Below are 18,156 nucleotides of genomic sequence, written 5' to 3' on the forward strand. Positions count from 1 at the left end.
ATGATGAGATATGCCACCATAGAACAAGGAGATCCAAGATCTAACTGAATACATAGAAATAAAGATAGGTTGGGGTTTAGAAAGGAGCAGTTCCAACCAAGCAACAATATATATGCTATTCTATGCTAGTTGAAAAAAAATTAATGAACTCTTGTGAAATAGCCCTGGCCAAGTCTAAACAGATTTATCTGTAAACTAACACACTCAGATTCTAACAAAAAATATTCAGGCAGCCAGAAACAGTTTTTCCATTACTCATATATCAGTTCAACATCTTACAGAAGGTTACAACTCAGAATCATCAAGGACTAATACACCAAGACACCATTCAGATCTGAAAGTCTATGACTTATACATTCCCAGAGTTCTAATTGCAATTCGATTCACATACAGAGTTCATGTTACATTACAGTGACAATATCTTACTCCTTATTTGATCCCTCCTGGCATTGGATTGTGAATGGCCTTAACCGATTGCACTGAATATTCAGATCTGAATCCTTCTGTGTAAGCTTTGATCTGGTTCCCTTATTTGCTGCTGTCGCAGACATGCAGTAAGAAGATTATTATCATTATGGTGCTCCCTTTTCATGGTGTATCTCCCTATCGCCAAAGCTTCAGCCTGCACAGCCCAGAACTGAAAGTTAGATCTCTTCCTGTGTGCGATTTGTCCTCGTTGAGCAACGATACAGGCACCTTAGAGGGGTGTCAAGTCACAATCCTATGATTGCAATGCTACCCGGTGATCTTTGTGAAAGCTATCCTCCTGGAGATGTCATAGGTTCCTCTTCGTTTGTGTGATATGTGACCTGCTATAAGGAAGGCGCTTATTATTGTTTGTATGTAATGCCCACCAAAATACCCTAGAGAAATATAACTAACTAACATGCTAATAGAGATATTTCTTTTTAACATCATTATCTAATGCAACATAAGCAACTAGAATACTCAAATGCATTAAACATCCATATACCAATATGCACATAATCGACTAAAAGCATACTCATAAAATCACAGTACACAAGCGGAAATAAACATCATCTCATAACTCATCAATTACATTCCCTAGGGTATCTCAACGCCATTACTAAGCTATCTTTACTCCCAACAATTACCAATGAAATCAACATAAAAGATCATCCATTCATTTAACACATTATAGCATAACCAATTACCATGGTCACATTCTAACATATTCAAATGCCATAAATCCCCTTTAGATTCATTTCTAAACACCAATTCCAATGTTCCTATTACCCATTCTCTTTATCATAACATCATTATTTCCATTAATGATCAATACCCAAGATACATTAAGAATTACTACCATAATTACAACATCATATCCTTACTAATGCCATAATCACAAATCATTGCATCTTTTTCATTACATATGAATACAAGATCCTATTACATCATGATACATAGTTCTTTTTCTATAAATATAACTATCTCACAAGTCCTACTATTACAAATGCCAAATGAATCATATTACATCAATCTGCTACATGAATCCATCTAAAAGCTGAATAAATAAGGAATCCACATCCATGCACAAGAGCATCCAACGAAGAACATCCCAATGGTAGAAGACATCAAACCACCCTCTGTGCTAGGAGATGACACAAGATCCCACACACCCTAGATCTAGGCTAACACCTAATAACCAAAGTTTTCATCCACAACCACATCAACAAAACTTCAAATCGTTTCACAAGTCTGGCTCAAAAGTACAAGGCATAAACATAAGATTCCCAGAGGCAACACAACAAATTAAGGCTAAGGTGCTAGGACCTACATGTAGGGAAGGAGTGTCATCACATGCTATCACAATAAAACAACAATGGTAACCTGGACTCCTGTCCCGAATTCCGTGATACTCATGCGGAGCCATCTCAACCTCGAGGAAGTAAGGGAGATTAGCTTATCTGGATTATCAAGGCCTTCCCAATCCTATCCGGGATCCACATCATCATCCCTGGGCAAGGTATTGGGGCCACATTGTCCATTTCTTATCTTATTAAGGTGAATTTCTACTACCCAACCCTTCTAAGATTATTTAATTAAATTATCACTTGATTACAAGAAAAACTTCCAATGAGTTATCTTGGCGGCCTAGACCCCGAGTAACCTGGCTGTCTACTCCTCACAACCCCAATCACTCACTTGGAAGCCCACTCGCCCTAGCATGCACCTAGACCTTAGGGTGACACCATAATATAACACAACCAAGGGCTCTCAATAACACATAACTTGGTTATCCAAGGTCTCCAAATCCAATAATAATTAACACATAAATGTATATCAAGAACCAATAGCCATAGCCTAATAAGCAACATAAAATAAAATCCACAATATCAAGATTATGACCATCATGAGCCCTGATAATTAACAGCAAGGCACAACCTCTTGCTTAGAACCATAAAACCATGCAAATATACAATTCTGATCAAATAAACAGTCCTGGAACAACTCAGGAACTCAGAAATCAACAGAAAACAGCCTCTGGATACCCAAAATCCAAATACAAAAATCAGAAAAGACTCAGAAAGCCAAATCAAGTAGTACAATGCATCTATCGACTATTCTAGCGCATTTGTCAACCAGTATAGCGCTTTTGCAGGATAGAGCAATGCTAATGATTAATAGTTTAGTGCATCTGAGACATAGTGCAGCGTTTTTGGAACATAGTTTAGTGCATTTGATTGTTTCTGCAGCGCTTATGAGAACTTCTGCAGCACATTCACTATCCAAGACGACACAAATAGCAGGAATAATAGCGCATTTATCAAGCAGATTGGCGCCTTTGCGCAGAGGACCAGCGCATACACATGGACTAATAGCGCATTTACATTAAGGATTAGCGCATTTGTACAGGCATACAATGCATTGACAGGTTAGACTTAGTCTACGGAAGTGAAATCTACGACTTAGCCCAGAAAACTCATAAGTATATTTACGATGCAGGAAAAACCATTTGAAAAGGATGCAACGCAAGTAAAACCAAGGGGCATCTCAAATAAAACAAAAGATACCAAGCCTCAAGGTAGCAAGTACTACTGTAACCAGACACGGGCGCACAGGAAGCTTACGACAATGCAGATATATTACATGCCATTCACGACAACACTAGATCATACAACCGATATAAACAATAACCCCATTACATATAATTCTTTCTTAACTATCTAAATAATCTTACGGCATTATCAATTTCCCAGCCTGCAAACAATCTTTCCCACAAACACAGAGCAGACAAACTTTACAAATCTAAATGCAAAGAGGAATAAAGCTCCAACTTGGAAGTATAGAAGTAATGGTAAATGAAATTTAATGAAGCGCAATCCAACCAAAATCCAGCCAAGCCAAGCTCTTAAACAAAATCTAAAATCTTCAATCGCAGAAAATTACCGAGAAGGCCACCCCCCAACAATGCGCAGAAACTCAATAAATAGAAGATTGAACCAAAACCATGAAAATATGTCGGCCAATGAAAATAATCAATTAAAATATATTTCATACCAACCCCTACCTCAATTCGAGGTGAAATGTATGAAAATAATATTATTTAAACTTACCAAGCTCACAACCAATAGTAAAATAGGGTAGGTAGAATAAATAATTAATTAAATAACTCAAAAGGGTAAAAGGAATTAAAATAATATAAACAACCAATTAAACCAAGGCGCAATAAAATATAAGGGCCCAATTAAATAATATAAACCGTAGAATAAGCATAAATAATAATTAATCCCAAATAATAGAAATCACACATTAATATTAAATATTAATGCCAATCATTAATTTAATTTATTATTATAAACTATATAAACCAATTAATTTATTAATAATCTAATTAACTAATGATCACAACATAGGGTAACATAAAATACCACGAAACAACTCTAACCACAATACCACGACTGACAGGATACCGACCTAAACCTAGAGTGTAGAATAGGATTTCATGTCACCTCTGATCAACTTGCCATTGGGATGAAGACATGCTTAGACCTGTGAAGCCAAGTGGAGCCGATGTTTGGTACTTGTAACCTGTCACCACCAATACATGTATGACAACATATACAATAACATATGTTATAAATGATCAGGCAAGTGAAGAGAATCACAACATCATATCATGCTCACAATGAGTGATATGACATTGTCTCTATCACGAATACAATGGTAAGACAGTTATGACAATCATTACATCAACTCATTTGATATAATCAGGAGGTAAGGTTAGTACCACACAGGGTATCATCAAATCATCATAAGCAAACATAATTCTCATATATACAATAAGTGCATATGGATCAACCATATGAAAACCATAATGTCAATTGTAAACATGATATGTCTATCATCAACTATAAAGCATCCAAATCATAGATAAATCCATAAACATCAATCGAAAGCATCATAAAGTGGTCTAAGCTATATCGATATAGTCTATCGATGCACAAAAGAAAGATGAATCAGGGAGGGGCACTACATTGTAATTCAAAGCTTAAATCTGTTGTACAAGAGTAGGGTTCCCGTCCTACCTTGCTGGCTGCCTGGGTTTTCCATCTAGTTCACCTTCTTGTGCAGAGGCTACAATACAATAGATCCGAATGAAGCATGGTAAAACTAAACCAAACGCACCCATATATAGGTAACTTGTGCCATTTTAGCCCAAACCGACTCCAGGTCAGCTCACAAAAATAACTAAAAATAAAATATTTATTCGAACTTACTAAACAAATGCCTAGTAAGTCGACCAAAACCAAAATAAGAAATTTATAATAGTTTCACTTATGAAAATTTCCAATTTATTAGATAAAAAGGAAAACAAACAAAAGAAGGGTGTTAGGAAACACCACTTGGGTGGCCGACTGGCCCTTCTTCAAATTGGTCTCATTACATCTTGCAACATATTTGTTGTCCCCAATGCAACCATATTCTTGTAAAACTTGTGGCAACTGGTTTTAACTCTTAAATTCAAAATTTTAATAGGCAAATCGCTCATGTGAAAAGATTTTTATGTTGCCTATTGGTGAAATGGGTTTCTCTACTTTTGTGGCAATCTGTATTCTTGAATTAGCTTAAATCTCTGCTCATTAGTCATGTTTTGACAGTAAGGTTTTCTTCTTTGCATTTCCTTCCCTTTACAGAGTTTATTTATTTTTTGGGCTTTGGTTTATGGTGATTAAATTCCTGTGATGGCAATTGTCATCGTTTCTTTTAAGATTTTCCTCAGTCAACAACCTTTTTATTATTTTCAGCGTTCAGGAGAATGAGACATGTGGTTTCATTTTGTTACATGTGCTCCCAGCACTGTTTCTATGCAAGGTTTCAAGCCTAATTTGTTGTTACTCAGGGTAAACAGGAGGTGGCCAAGTGGCTTTCCCTTGGTACTTCAACTAGGGTGGAGTTTATTTGCTTTGCTTTGATTATACATTAGATTTTATGAGATCAGGACACTTGCAAGATTTTTTCATTCTTTAAGGGAGCAGCATTTGTAGAGATTGGAACCTCTTTGTTAGTCCTTAGCATAGGACAATCCTTTCTCAAATGCCCATCATGCTTACGGAAATCATGAGCCAAGCCCACAAAACCTTTATTCTACCATTGAAAGACTATTTTCAACTTGAAACTAGATAACTTAAGGAATGCCTTCCTTAGGTTTAACAGAAATCAAAACGCTAGCCTTTGAGTGAGGAAGGGTAAATTAGGTGTCTTTCGCATTTAAGAGTTCCCCAAGTGGTTAAAAGCACGTGGTAGAAAAAACCAGAGTCGTGGAAGAACATTCTAGATTTCATCCAACAAGGATTCATTCAAACAACACCTAGGACTTTGAGATTAGGAGATCAAGAAATGGCCCTAAACTGTCATGTCCTCACTCTGACAGTAAACGCCCTAACAAAAGAAAATTGTTTTTTCAAAGACTTCACAATTTTCTTATCTCCTAAATCGAACTCAGACAAGTAAGCAGTGAAGACAACCAATTAATTATAGTGGCAGAGGTAATCTGTGAGTATGTTTTCATGATCAACAATTTACAAGGAGCTTTTTCTATCACGTGGTCGCAGCATTAACGATGAGTAACTAAGGGAAGACACAGACAGCGATCTTCATCCACAGCAGTGCAGCAATCCATATACAATCCAGTCAACAAATATATCAGTGACTTCATTGACTACCATTGCGTGCCCTCAAGAATGGAAGCGTGGCATATCAATGCTGGATATTAATCTATAAATGATTGACTGATAATAATATTTATTTTGGATCGATAATAATGTTTAAAATTAGCATTAGTTAGTACTGATAATAATAATGGATTAGTTATGGGAAAGGATGCGATGGTCCTAGGGGCATTGCCTTTACAAATAGACATCCCTTGAAGAGACGTACCATTCTATACAATGAAGAGGTATTAAAGAGCATTCTCATGGTGGACAGAGGGATCATGAAAAGAGATCAACAAGGAAAGACGTTAAGTCTGCATCAAGGAGAAATCAGAATTAATTACTATCAATATCAGAACAGCAGAACTGGTACATTGTATCATGGCCATATATTTTGATTTCATTTATGTCATAGTAGATCTGCATTTATATAATATTTATTTATCCATTGATATCATGTCAGACCTGTATTACTATATGCACATAAATGCAATATAAATTACCGTAGACATTATCAATAAGACTGCATTTCCTATATCAGATTTATACTTACTTTATCGTATATTCATAATGCATAAAGATTATTATATTCATGACTCCATCTTAATTCATTTTCTAACGCCTATGAGAGGATAAGTTGGTGTGTGTAGGGAGGAGCAAGTAAATCTTCAGAAGTGATGGCAAGCCCATTATGGGGTAGGGATGGAGTCCTGAAACCTTGAGGGAGCCTCCTTGTAGATTGGTGTCAACGCCCTATGACAGTAAATCTCCATCCCTCATTAGGGTTAGGAAAGAAGTTAAGATGGGTCTAAATATAATAAATATTGAATGTATTACAAATAATAATTCATTCACTAGTTTAATAATATGAATTAAAACAAAATAATGCATAGTGATGTATGTCAACCTTTGGAAAAACGACAGACCCTAGCAGTGGACATTACAAATGGTATCAGAGCTTTAATCTTGCCAACCTATGGGACAGATCTATGTTACCCACATACAATTAGGGTTAACTATTCAACCCCTTTGTAATTAAATCAAAGAACAACAAACAATTACCATTCGGAGATCAATCATGCATCATAGTCAAAAATCTCAAAATCATAAACGAAAGACCATTTACCGACATCACAGAAAAAGACATCATATTCTCAAGTTTATACTAAAACGTAGAAATTACTTGTACAGAAATTGCAGAAAGTTGTTAAAGAATTGAGCATTTTTGGATTGCTTCCGTGACTTCTTAAATGGTGTCAACAATGACTTTGCAACAGAAACAATGACTTTGCAACAGAACAGCAGAGATTAGAAGCTTTTGAGCTACGAACAGCTTTGTCACAATCTTTTAACCAAGCATTCCGTCCATAAATGTAACCTTTAATATATTAAATAAATATGCATCACCCATATTATGATAGCTTCCTAATCAGCTATTGTATGCTTCATTGGTTTCATGCCTTACATACCTTAGGTGTATATTTAATGCCTTATGTGCATTTATAACTCATGCCTTGCATCTATTCATTGAGTATATATTTCATGCTTTATATGCTTCAAATATATTGGTATGCTTTGAATGTATTTAAGTGTATGCTCATATATCTGTATGTATGCTTCATGCCTATTCCTGTGTGTACCTTATGCCTTATGTGTATTCATATAGGTGTTTCACACCTTATGTATATTCATATGTATGACTCTTGCAGTACGTATATTCATATACAAGTTTCATGCTTTGGAATGTATATGCTTCATATTCTACGTATATTTATGTACATGCTTCCTAAAAGTCTATTTATGTGAATATAAAAGCTTTATGCATTGCTTGAATTTATGTGTCCTATGTGTATACTTCATACTTCATACTTCATGTGTATTCATGTGAATGCTTCTTGCCTTTGTTTATGCTATATGCTTAATGTGCGTGCTTCTTGCCTTAAGTATGTACTTCATGCTTTGTGTGTACTCACATGCCTTATGCATATATCTCTTAAATCTATGTTTCATGTATATAAACCTCATAATTGACAGATGTTTATGTGTTTGCTGTATGTCTGATGTGTCTTCAGCATGATTGCTCCATTGTATGTTTTATACGTGTACTTTTCTCATGTAGGATTCATATTGTATGTATGCTTATGAAATTGCTCCATGTTTGTCATGTTTTTCAGCACCTTCCTAATATCTGAAAATGGCTTCGCATCATGATTAATGTGTTTTCAACATGTTTATTCCATATGCATTTGATATGCCTTTCTCAATTGCTTCATATCTTAAGCATATTTACTTCAGGACTAATGTGTTTTCAGAGTGCTTAGTCCATGTGCATTCTCTAAGTGTCTGTATCATGTGTGCTTTTGACTTACACACTATTGCTTCCTGTTTAATGTGCCTACAGCATGTATGTTTTACATAAATGCCTTTCTCATAACTGCATATACTCATGTGTATGCTTCGTGACTTAAGTAATACTTTATTTGCTTCACAACTCAAGTGAATTCATGCTTATGTGCTGTGTGTATTCATATATATGCTTCATTCATTATGTGTATTCATGTGTATGATTCATGCCTTATGTGTATTCGTGTACTTCATGCCATCCATATATTCGGATGCATACCTCATGTGTAATCATATGTATGAATCATGCCTTATGTGTATGCTTTATGATGCTTCTTGCCTTACCACTTTATGTATATGTGTGTATATGACTCCTGTCTTATGCATATGCTTCGTTCTCAACGTGTTGGATTCATGCCAGATATGTTTTCCTCATGTTTGTTTCTCCAAAACTTAACCTGCATGCATAGAGTCTATGTGTATACATATGTTTGCTTCACAGTAATGAAAAATACTAAAGGAGTGAGGCTCTATAAAGACTCTCAAGTACACTTGAATCCTTTTGACATGCAATAATTATCCATCAAGATTTCAGGATAGTCTATTAAGACGTAAAACCTTCCTAAGTGTTTTAAGTTGAAAATACTGATTAGTCTAAATAGAAACTTAAGGAACAGCTCCCATAAATCAAATTCCTGAAACCAAGTGAACACCATTGGAAGGGCCTCATTAATAAGAGTTTGGTTCAACAAACATCTAGCCCCTCAACACAGTCAGATGAGATATGATAACTACTACTCAACTCAGTAGGCTCCCTCAACTCAGTAGGGACCTCAAGGATGAGTCGTATAAATATCAATCTCTTAGTATGCATATTCCAAAATGGGGCAGAATTAGGGCATCAAACCCTTCCCATATTCCAAAATGGGTGACTCAAAACCTTTCGATGTATACCTGAAATCTTAAACATAACTAGAAACGACTCCTTTTGGACCATTCTACAAAACAGAACCTAAATACCTATTTTTCTTCCCCACATAGAAGCAATCCAATCATATCAAAGGATCCTCTAGAAGGAAGAGCATCTTTGTTCAAGCAGACAAAAAAAATGCCAGAATTTTAAGATCTCTCCTCTCTTTTTAACAGTTTCAACCATTCCTGAGTTAGGGCAAATGATCAAAATTTTCCTAGAAAAAGAAGCGTGCTTATCTTTTCTGCCTCCTTCACTCACTCTCCTTTCTTCAAAAACGCTTTTGAGGTCTCCTCCATAGCCATATGCTGCAGAGAAGCACATTGTTATAGGCACAAAAGTGGCCTATTCTACATTGTTGAGCTCTCATCCATAGCCATCCACTGCAGAGAAGCATGCTGTTTTAGGTACCAAAGTGACCTATTCTACACGATGAGCTTGTTTGAATGATTTTTAAGCACCTTCAGACTTTCCAACTTTCTCAATGCTAACACATTCAATATCCTGCTCAGCTGTACCTGCCTTAACTGTTTCCCCTCTAATATCGCTTCCATCTTCAGCCTTGCCATTCCCTGCAAATGTGAGGTCCATCAATTTGTAATGTCCCCACTTTGAAATAGAATATAACAATAAATAGTAATAATAAAATTAAAATATTAAAAATTAAATTTAAATAGAAAGAATATAATTAAATATAATTAAAATTTAATTAAGTTAATGAATGGTCAAAAGACATAAAAGGAAAAGTTGGGACTCCCTCAAACATGAGATATAAAAGGGAGAAGAGAACCTCATTTGAGAAGGGGATCATTTGGGAATTAGAAGTGCAGATCTGATTTAATTAAGAAGTGCGGATCTGATTGTAAAAGGTTGTGTCCCTTTTAAAGAACATAAATAATGAAGAGTTGCACTCTTTCAAAGGGTGCTAATCGTGAAAGGGTAAGTCTCTTGCCAAAGGGCATACCCGATGAAGAGGTGTGACCTCTCCCTCACATCGAGAGATATAAAGGAAAGGAATCAAAAACCTCCAGGGACATCACCATCGATCAGATCAGATCAGATCAGAGCTATTTTTAAGTTACAGGCAGTAACATCCTTGTTCTTGGTGTTATGCATGGGGATGTGCTTAATATGTATGCTTAATATATGAAGCATGGTAATGTTCTTATGTAGAATTTAATAGTAATATTAACATAGACTGCAATACGTATGACAGTCATGCTTAATTTCATATACATTCATAGTACGTGAAAGACTATTATATTAATAGCGTAGACTTTAATCATCCGCTAATGCCTTCGTGAGGATAGGTTGGTTTGTGTAGGGAGAGGTGGAGTAATTTGGTCACTAGATGGGTAAATCCCAAGATGGGTAAGGACATATATTTCTGAAGCCTTGAGGGAGAGTCCCGAGATGGGCATAAACATATGTTCCTAAGAAACCTTGAGGGAGAGTCCCGAGATGGGCATAAACATATGTTCCTAAGAAACCTTGAGGGAGCTTGCTCGTAGACTGTTTCTAAGTGATCTAGCACAGAAATTCCACCATCTTCCGTAGGGTTAGGGAAGAAGTGAGGGTTAACCCTAAATTTAATTAGTTATTTATTGCATTATATATACTTCTAATCTCAATAACCTAATTTAAGACATAATGATGTTAAATGATGTATGCAACTATTGGGAATAGGTAGCGTTCTAATAGGGGACATGACAATTGGTATTAGAGCTTTGATCCTGCCATCTTGTAGGGTAAACATGAATCAGTGAATCATTCTAGTCAATAAGAAGGAATCTAACAATACATGTATTTGCGTGTATGCTCCGTGTTGTATATATCGATGTGTATGCTTTGTGTTTGGTTTATGCTTGATTTGTTTTCAACATGTTTGTTCCATGTGTGTTTCCAAAGCCATTTCATATTGGAATTCATTAATGAACACTCCATGATCATTGCTTGAGGACAAGCAATCTTGGGTGGGGTGGACTGTAATGTCCCCACTTTGAAATAGAATTTAATATTAAATAATAATAATAAAATTAAAATATTAAAAATTAAATTAATATACAAAAAATATAATTAAAATTTAATTAAGTTAATGAATGGTCAATTTGACATAAAATGAAAAGTTATGACTCCCTCAAACGAGAGATATAAAAGGGAGAACAGAACCACATTTTGAGAATGGGATAATTTGGGAATCATAAGTGCAGATCGGATTTAAATAAGAAGTGCAGATCTGATTGTAAAAGGTTGCGTCCCTTTCAAAGGGCAGAAATAATGAAGAGTTGTACTCTTTCAAAGGGTGCTAGTGGTGAAAGGGTGTGTCTCTTGCCAAAGGGCATTCATGATGAAGAGTTGTGACCTCTCCCTCACATTGAGAGATTTAAAGGAAAGGAATCAAAAGCATCCAGAAATATCACAATCGATCAGATCAGATCAGAACTGTTATTAAGTTATGTATGCTTAATATATGAAGCTTGATAACGTTCTTATGCAGAATTTAATAGTACTATTAATATAGACTGCAATATGTATGACAGTCATGCTTAATTTCATATACATTCATAGTACATGAAAGACTATTATATTAATGGCCTAGACTTTAATCATCCACTAATGCCTTCGTGAGGATAGGTTGGTTTGTGTAGGGAGAGGCGGAGTAATTTGGTCACTAGGTGGGTAAATCCCAAGATGGGTAAGGACATATATTTCTGAAGCTTTGAGGGAGAGTCCCGAGATGGGCATAAACATAAATTCCTAAGAAACCTTGAAGGAGCCTGCTCGTAGATTGTTTCCAAGTGCCCTAGCATAGTAATTCCACCATCTTCTATAGGGTTAGGGAAGAAGTGAGGGCGAACCCTAAATTTAATTAATTATTTGTTGCATTATATATACGTCTAATCTCAATAACCTAATTTAAGACATAATGATGTTAAATGATGTATGCAACTATTGGGAAAGAGGTAGCGTTCTAATAGGGGATATTATATGATTCATTGGACACTTCACTCAAGCAAGTAGTCTCTTCCTAGGAGGTATTAATGACAAGGAGTTAACTCACAAAACACAACCCTAGACATGCAGCTAAACACTTTACAAGGGACCATAAATCTCAAAAGGAAACACAACTAAGAGAAAACAAAGAAAAAAAGCAAGAAAACAAAGGTCACAATTGCCAAACAACACACTAAGAAAGGAAATAGTGAATCCAAGAAGATGAAGATCACCAAGAAGACTAGATCACATGAGGAAGGAGCAAACTTGAAGATTTTTCATGGACGATGACTTCGTCTTCCTCATGTAGCTTAAGAGCTCCCCAACTTTAATTTTTGTTTAGATTAATGAGATATTCATGCTACCGAGGTTTGTAAATTGGATTCAGTTACTTCCAGATCTATGATTAGAAATGAAAACCTAATGATATAATCCAAAATGTCTATTCAAGTTGTGCCTATAGATGCATAGAAACCCACTCGAAACAACCGGAAATAGGAAAGAACTGTAAAGCATATGAGTAACTCAAATTGGGTTAATGTATCTTTATTCTTGAATCTTCATAAGAGGGTGTAGATAAATCTAATTTCATATTCTTTATGTGAGTTGGAACAACAAACAGATTGCAAAATTAGGGTTTAAACCTCAGGGAAACTTATCCAAACTCCAGTAAAATCATTTGTACAAATGTGAAGAAATATGCACTGTTATTATGGTTGATTCTGAAGGCTGGATAAACTTCTTTCCTTACATTTGGATCTCCTTTTATATTATGTACAGATGTGGTTGGTCCCAATTTAATAATTTTTACTAGGTATTACTATTTGGTACATACCCTAATACACCTTAGTACTATTACATACATAAGCAGCTATTTATATTTATAAAATACGAATAAGTTAGAACTTCTAAGATATAATTTTTGCAGCCAAAAAGCTATCAAATGATAATGGAATTTGGCTGACCTTTGTCAGGTACTTGCAATTATGGGTTCCGTTCAGAGAAATATCTACCAAGTAGGATCTTTGTTTTCACAATAAGGAAGGCCTTAACAAGCTGATGGATTTGTTTATTGATCTGGTGACATGCTTGAATCTTCTGCAAGCGTGAAAGATTGCTACCATTCGTTGTGTATATAGTATGGGCTGTCCTGCATTGTAATGTCCCCTTATTTAATAACTTAGGATATAGGGACAATTTGCTTGCAAAGATCAATCGCAAGAGATTTCTTTCCTTAACGATCTTGCCTAAATGCTGATATTACTTTGCAAATGATTTTAATTATGAAATATAACTGATATTGATGCTATCTCTGATATAACTATAAAAGATATGCACAATTATTTGGTTTTTAGAATAATAAGATTACTTGCTGTCTCAGATTTGAAGATGAGTAAACATGCAAAGGAATCTCGATGTCTTACCAGATTTACAGATATAAATCTCTTCCTAGCATATAGATAGAAATCTGCAATATCTTGATGATGCTATGTCTGATTTAGTTCCTTATAAAAATAGCTATAAAGCTATGGAAGTTGCTGTGTCTGATGTATCAATGGGAACATACCTAAGATACCGGTTCTTGGCATTTTAGGCTGGGTCCGGGTCCTGGTTCTTGCCTGGTCCTGGTCCTCCCCGGGTTCTCCCTGGGTTCCACATGGGTCCTGCCCAGGTGGATGGGTTCTCTGTGGGTCCTTCCATAGAGAACCCACACAGAACCCATCCACCTGGGTAGGACCCATGTGGAACCCAGGTTGAACCCGGGCGGACCTAGGAGAACCCAGGCCCGTGGGTTCCCAAAAACGGGGCCCACAGGCCATAAAAATTAAAAATACAAAAACCAATAAATTTTTTTTAAAAAAATATTTTTTTAACATGTAAACCCATCTCTCTCTGATCTTTTCCAATATGCTTCACCGGTCTGCTCTAAATTCTGTTCTTATCCTCTACATAAGGCTGCTCATATATTCTCTTGTTCTATCGCACCAAGCTGTTCTAGACTACTGCAGATCTGCTTTTATTTATGTCCCTATTCTGTTCATCCTTCTGTCCTAATGCTATTCTTATTCATCTCTGTCGTGCTCTAACTTAGGATCCTTTTTTCGTGGTTGAATGATGTTGTATTATATTATTCTCTGTAATATCCGATATGTTTATAACTGCTGTAAAATATCATTGCAGCAGGCACATTGTATATTTCATTTTTGTATGGATTGTATCATTGTAATAATCAATAATGGTAGTGATAGTTTATAAATTATATAATTATATTTTTATAATTTTGATGTTTGTTTGAACATATATATATATATATATATATATATTATGTACGGACGAACCAGTACCCTTACCCAAGATTTTGTTTTTGCCGAATCCGCAAATCCATACCTTAATCCGAACCCGAACCGATAACTTAGGAACATACAGATGTAGATATTGTTATCACCTTACTGTGATATGTTGGTGTTCCTGGTATTAAGCTATATGCTTGCAACAATGTATAAAGACGCTGTTCCTGATATAGCTGTAGAAGCATGCAATGATTTGGTTCTCTCCCTGATTTGGAACTTGTTCCTTATGCAACTGTTTTGTGTGCCAAAGGCAATGCTCAATCTTGATGCCTTTCTGATTGAGTATGATTCTTTATAAAATATCTAATAATATGGAGCGGGGGCATCTCTTCACCTGGAATAGACATATCCTTTCTTGTTTGTGGCCCTTACTAAATGTTAATTGCATCCTTTTATTTCATTAATGGATGAGGATTATTTAAGAGATATCGATTGGTTTGTTTTAAGCCTTGACTTTTAAACTCCATCGGATCCTTCTTCATTGGCTATACTAAATCCTTTGATATTCTCTCTATCCTTTCATTCAACGGGGATGTTAGATAATATACTTAGTGTTGATTGGTGCCTTCAAGATTATTATTGATGCTCAGCACTGTTTGTTATGTCTTAATCACTGTCTTCCAAATGGTTGATCATTTGATCAGTCAACTGAAATGCTTGGTCTTATGGATATGATCGATCTTCTTGTGTATTGATGATCGAAGGATACTTGATGCTTATTGGTTCGATATGCTGATTGGGATCATTATTCATTTGATCTGGTTATCATCCTGCTGATTCTAATGATCACTGTTATCTCTGAATCGCTGCTATATCAATTCAGATCGGGTGTTGACTATTGCTTGAACATGGTTCTTTGAGTCTTCCTTCGATGTATGTTTTAGTCTGAATTATCTGATTCTCTTTTGATAATGGTGATACTTCATCTGATGGCAGTGGTAATACATATTTATGACTGATGAAGTATTGATATGTGTTGTCTTCAAGAAGAGGGATTGGCATAAAAGATCTCTTGATTACTTGTTTATCATCAACCTTATAGTCCTGCTTCAATTTCTTATTTTCCTTTGCTTCATTTGGATCCTTGAGTGGAAAATTGTGAAGTCTTATGGAATAAGACGATTTTCCACAATGCTTTCTATTTTACAATTGATGTAAATATACAACTAACTATTAGTACTATGCACAACTTTTGATCTTCTAACTCCTAACTACTTGAAAATGTTATCAAGGCTGCCACCCTTGATCACCTAGTTGTTTACTGTTTGTTAACTTCCTAGTTTAATGATGGGGACATCACATTCATGATGCATTACATGTTCATTATTTTTGGTTTCATAATGTCAATAGTGCAGACTGTTACTACCGATGATAACTCACTCATACTTTAGGAGAGATAATTTAATTATCTGGATGAAGACATTCCCTTCAATGGTTTGGCCTTACTTTGGAATTTATTATTGTCCTTTTGCAAGCAAATAAGAGACTTGAATCTAACTGTTTAAAATATCAAGAGCGGATTTTATCGTTGTCATTTAGATTTGGTAATTTTCAATTTGCATTGGTCCCTATGGACATTCCCAATTTTGAAAAAAATTTCAAATCTTGGTAGTTTCCTAACAGGACATTGAAGTGACTTCTAATTTGTTATTGTCTTTTTGGAAACAAATAAGATACTTGAAACTAACTGTTTAAAATAGCAACAGTGGATTTTAACGTTGTAATCTAGATTTGGTAATTTTCAATTTGTGTCGTTCCCTATATGAATGTTCCTAATTTGAAAAAAATGTACAAATCTTGGCTGATTTTCTAACAGGACATTGAAAGGAATTCTTCTGCTAGGTCCAGATTCATAGCAAACGAGGTTGAAGGTGCTTCTTCAAGGTCTAAAAATGGTGACTTATTGGACACATGGTACAGTCAGTGGCGTGAAAAACATTTGAAGGATAGAATGCAACGGTTTTCATGGCGCCTGGGTCAACGAGAACTTCCATTTGGAGACCGAGATACTTATAGACGAACACCTGAAGGGATGTCTGCATATTTGATGTTTTCGGAGAAACACAGAAAGAAACGTAGAGTTACCAAACTGGACAGAGAGTTGCATTCTGCCAATTCGGGTAGAGAAAATGTTTCAGGAATTCAAGCTGAATGTATAGTAGAAACCGGTTGTTCAGTGGATGAAGAAATATGCTTTTTCCCAGAGACAATGTTTCCATCTAATTGTGTGCCAGACAGCTCAGTTCCTGGACGAGATAAAGAGGATGAGAATCCTACTGTAGAAGTTCCTGGTATTTTTGAAAATCTTCCATTTGAAACAACTCGAAGCCCATTGTTGATTGAAAGGTTTGGTATGGGTTCAGAGTACTTAAGTCTTGGCAGTAGGAAGGTTGACAATACTGGAAAGGGCATGGCAGCTAGCAAAAGAAAAAGGTTCAGTGAAGAAGAGGCAACACACAGAGCTCGTCAAACTGTAGTAAGAATAGTTGGAGCTGCGGGCTTTGAAGGCTTAAGAGAAGGATCAATGGATGTGCTTTCTCAGTTGCTAAGCTGCCATATCTGCAAACTAGGTCGAACCTTGAGGTTGTTGGCAGATAGCTTTAGAAACCATTATGCTCAAATTGAACTTCTAAGAATGTTTTTACATACTATTGGATACAGGTACATCATTCCTTTTCTAATGTTATTTGGTCAGGTTTTTCGGATCTTCTACAAGTGTTCTTGTATAAATATGGATACCTGTCCTTCATATGTCATTAGCAAGATATTTATTTTTCACTACTTTTTGAAGAGGCCACATCAGTAAGAACAACATTTCCAACTTAGTTGTTCTTTTAAGCATCTCATGTGTTTTTATTTCTAACAATATTATTGAGCTACTCTTATATTTATAAATTAGAATGCTATTTTTATAATATATAAAAAATATTATACTGTAATATCAGTTGAAGTAACCACAAGTACAACAAATAGCAGCCAAAGTTAGCATAATCACAGATAAACCATTAACCTCAATAGATAGCTTATTAATAGTAAAGAAAAAATCAATAATTAACACATAACAAAGGAAAATCAAGTAGCAAGAACCAATTCATAACATATTTTGAGAGCATTGAGATCCTTTTTTGGAAGAATCTGCTATAACTTCTAAATGATCATGACTAGTTCAAAGCTCTCATAGGATACTCGATATATAATCTCTGATTATCTTGCAGAAGTCATCTTGAGCTTTACCTTGTTTGTTGAGAAGATAAGTGTTATATTTCTTGATGTTTGTTGCTATTAATGCCAATTATTTGTGGATGGTGTAATTAAAGTTTAC

The 18,156-nt window shown here is 35.4% G+C and overlaps 1 protein-coding gene across 1 annotated transcript in view; it reads left to right on the forward strand.

Annotated features, from left to right (window-relative positions):
• LOC131047859 (uncharacterized) overlaps positions 1-18,156 on the forward strand; it is a 113,025-nt gene that overhangs the window by 54,616 nt on the left and 40,253 nt on the right. Inside the window, exon 3 of the mRNA XM_057981645.2 lies at positions 16,651-17,495. Within this exon, the coding sequence (XP_057837628.2) occupies positions 16,651-17,495 (845 nt within the window). The remainder of the gene's footprint in view (positions 1-16,650; positions 17,496-18,156) is intronic.

The sequence above is a fragment of the Cryptomeria japonica genome, chromosome 3 (assembly GCF_030272615.1).
Source record: "Cryptomeria japonica chromosome 3, Sugi_1.0, whole genome shotgun sequence".
NCBI classification, from domain to species: Eukaryota; Viridiplantae; Streptophyta; class Pinopsida; order Cupressales; family Cupressaceae; genus Cryptomeria; species Cryptomeria japonica.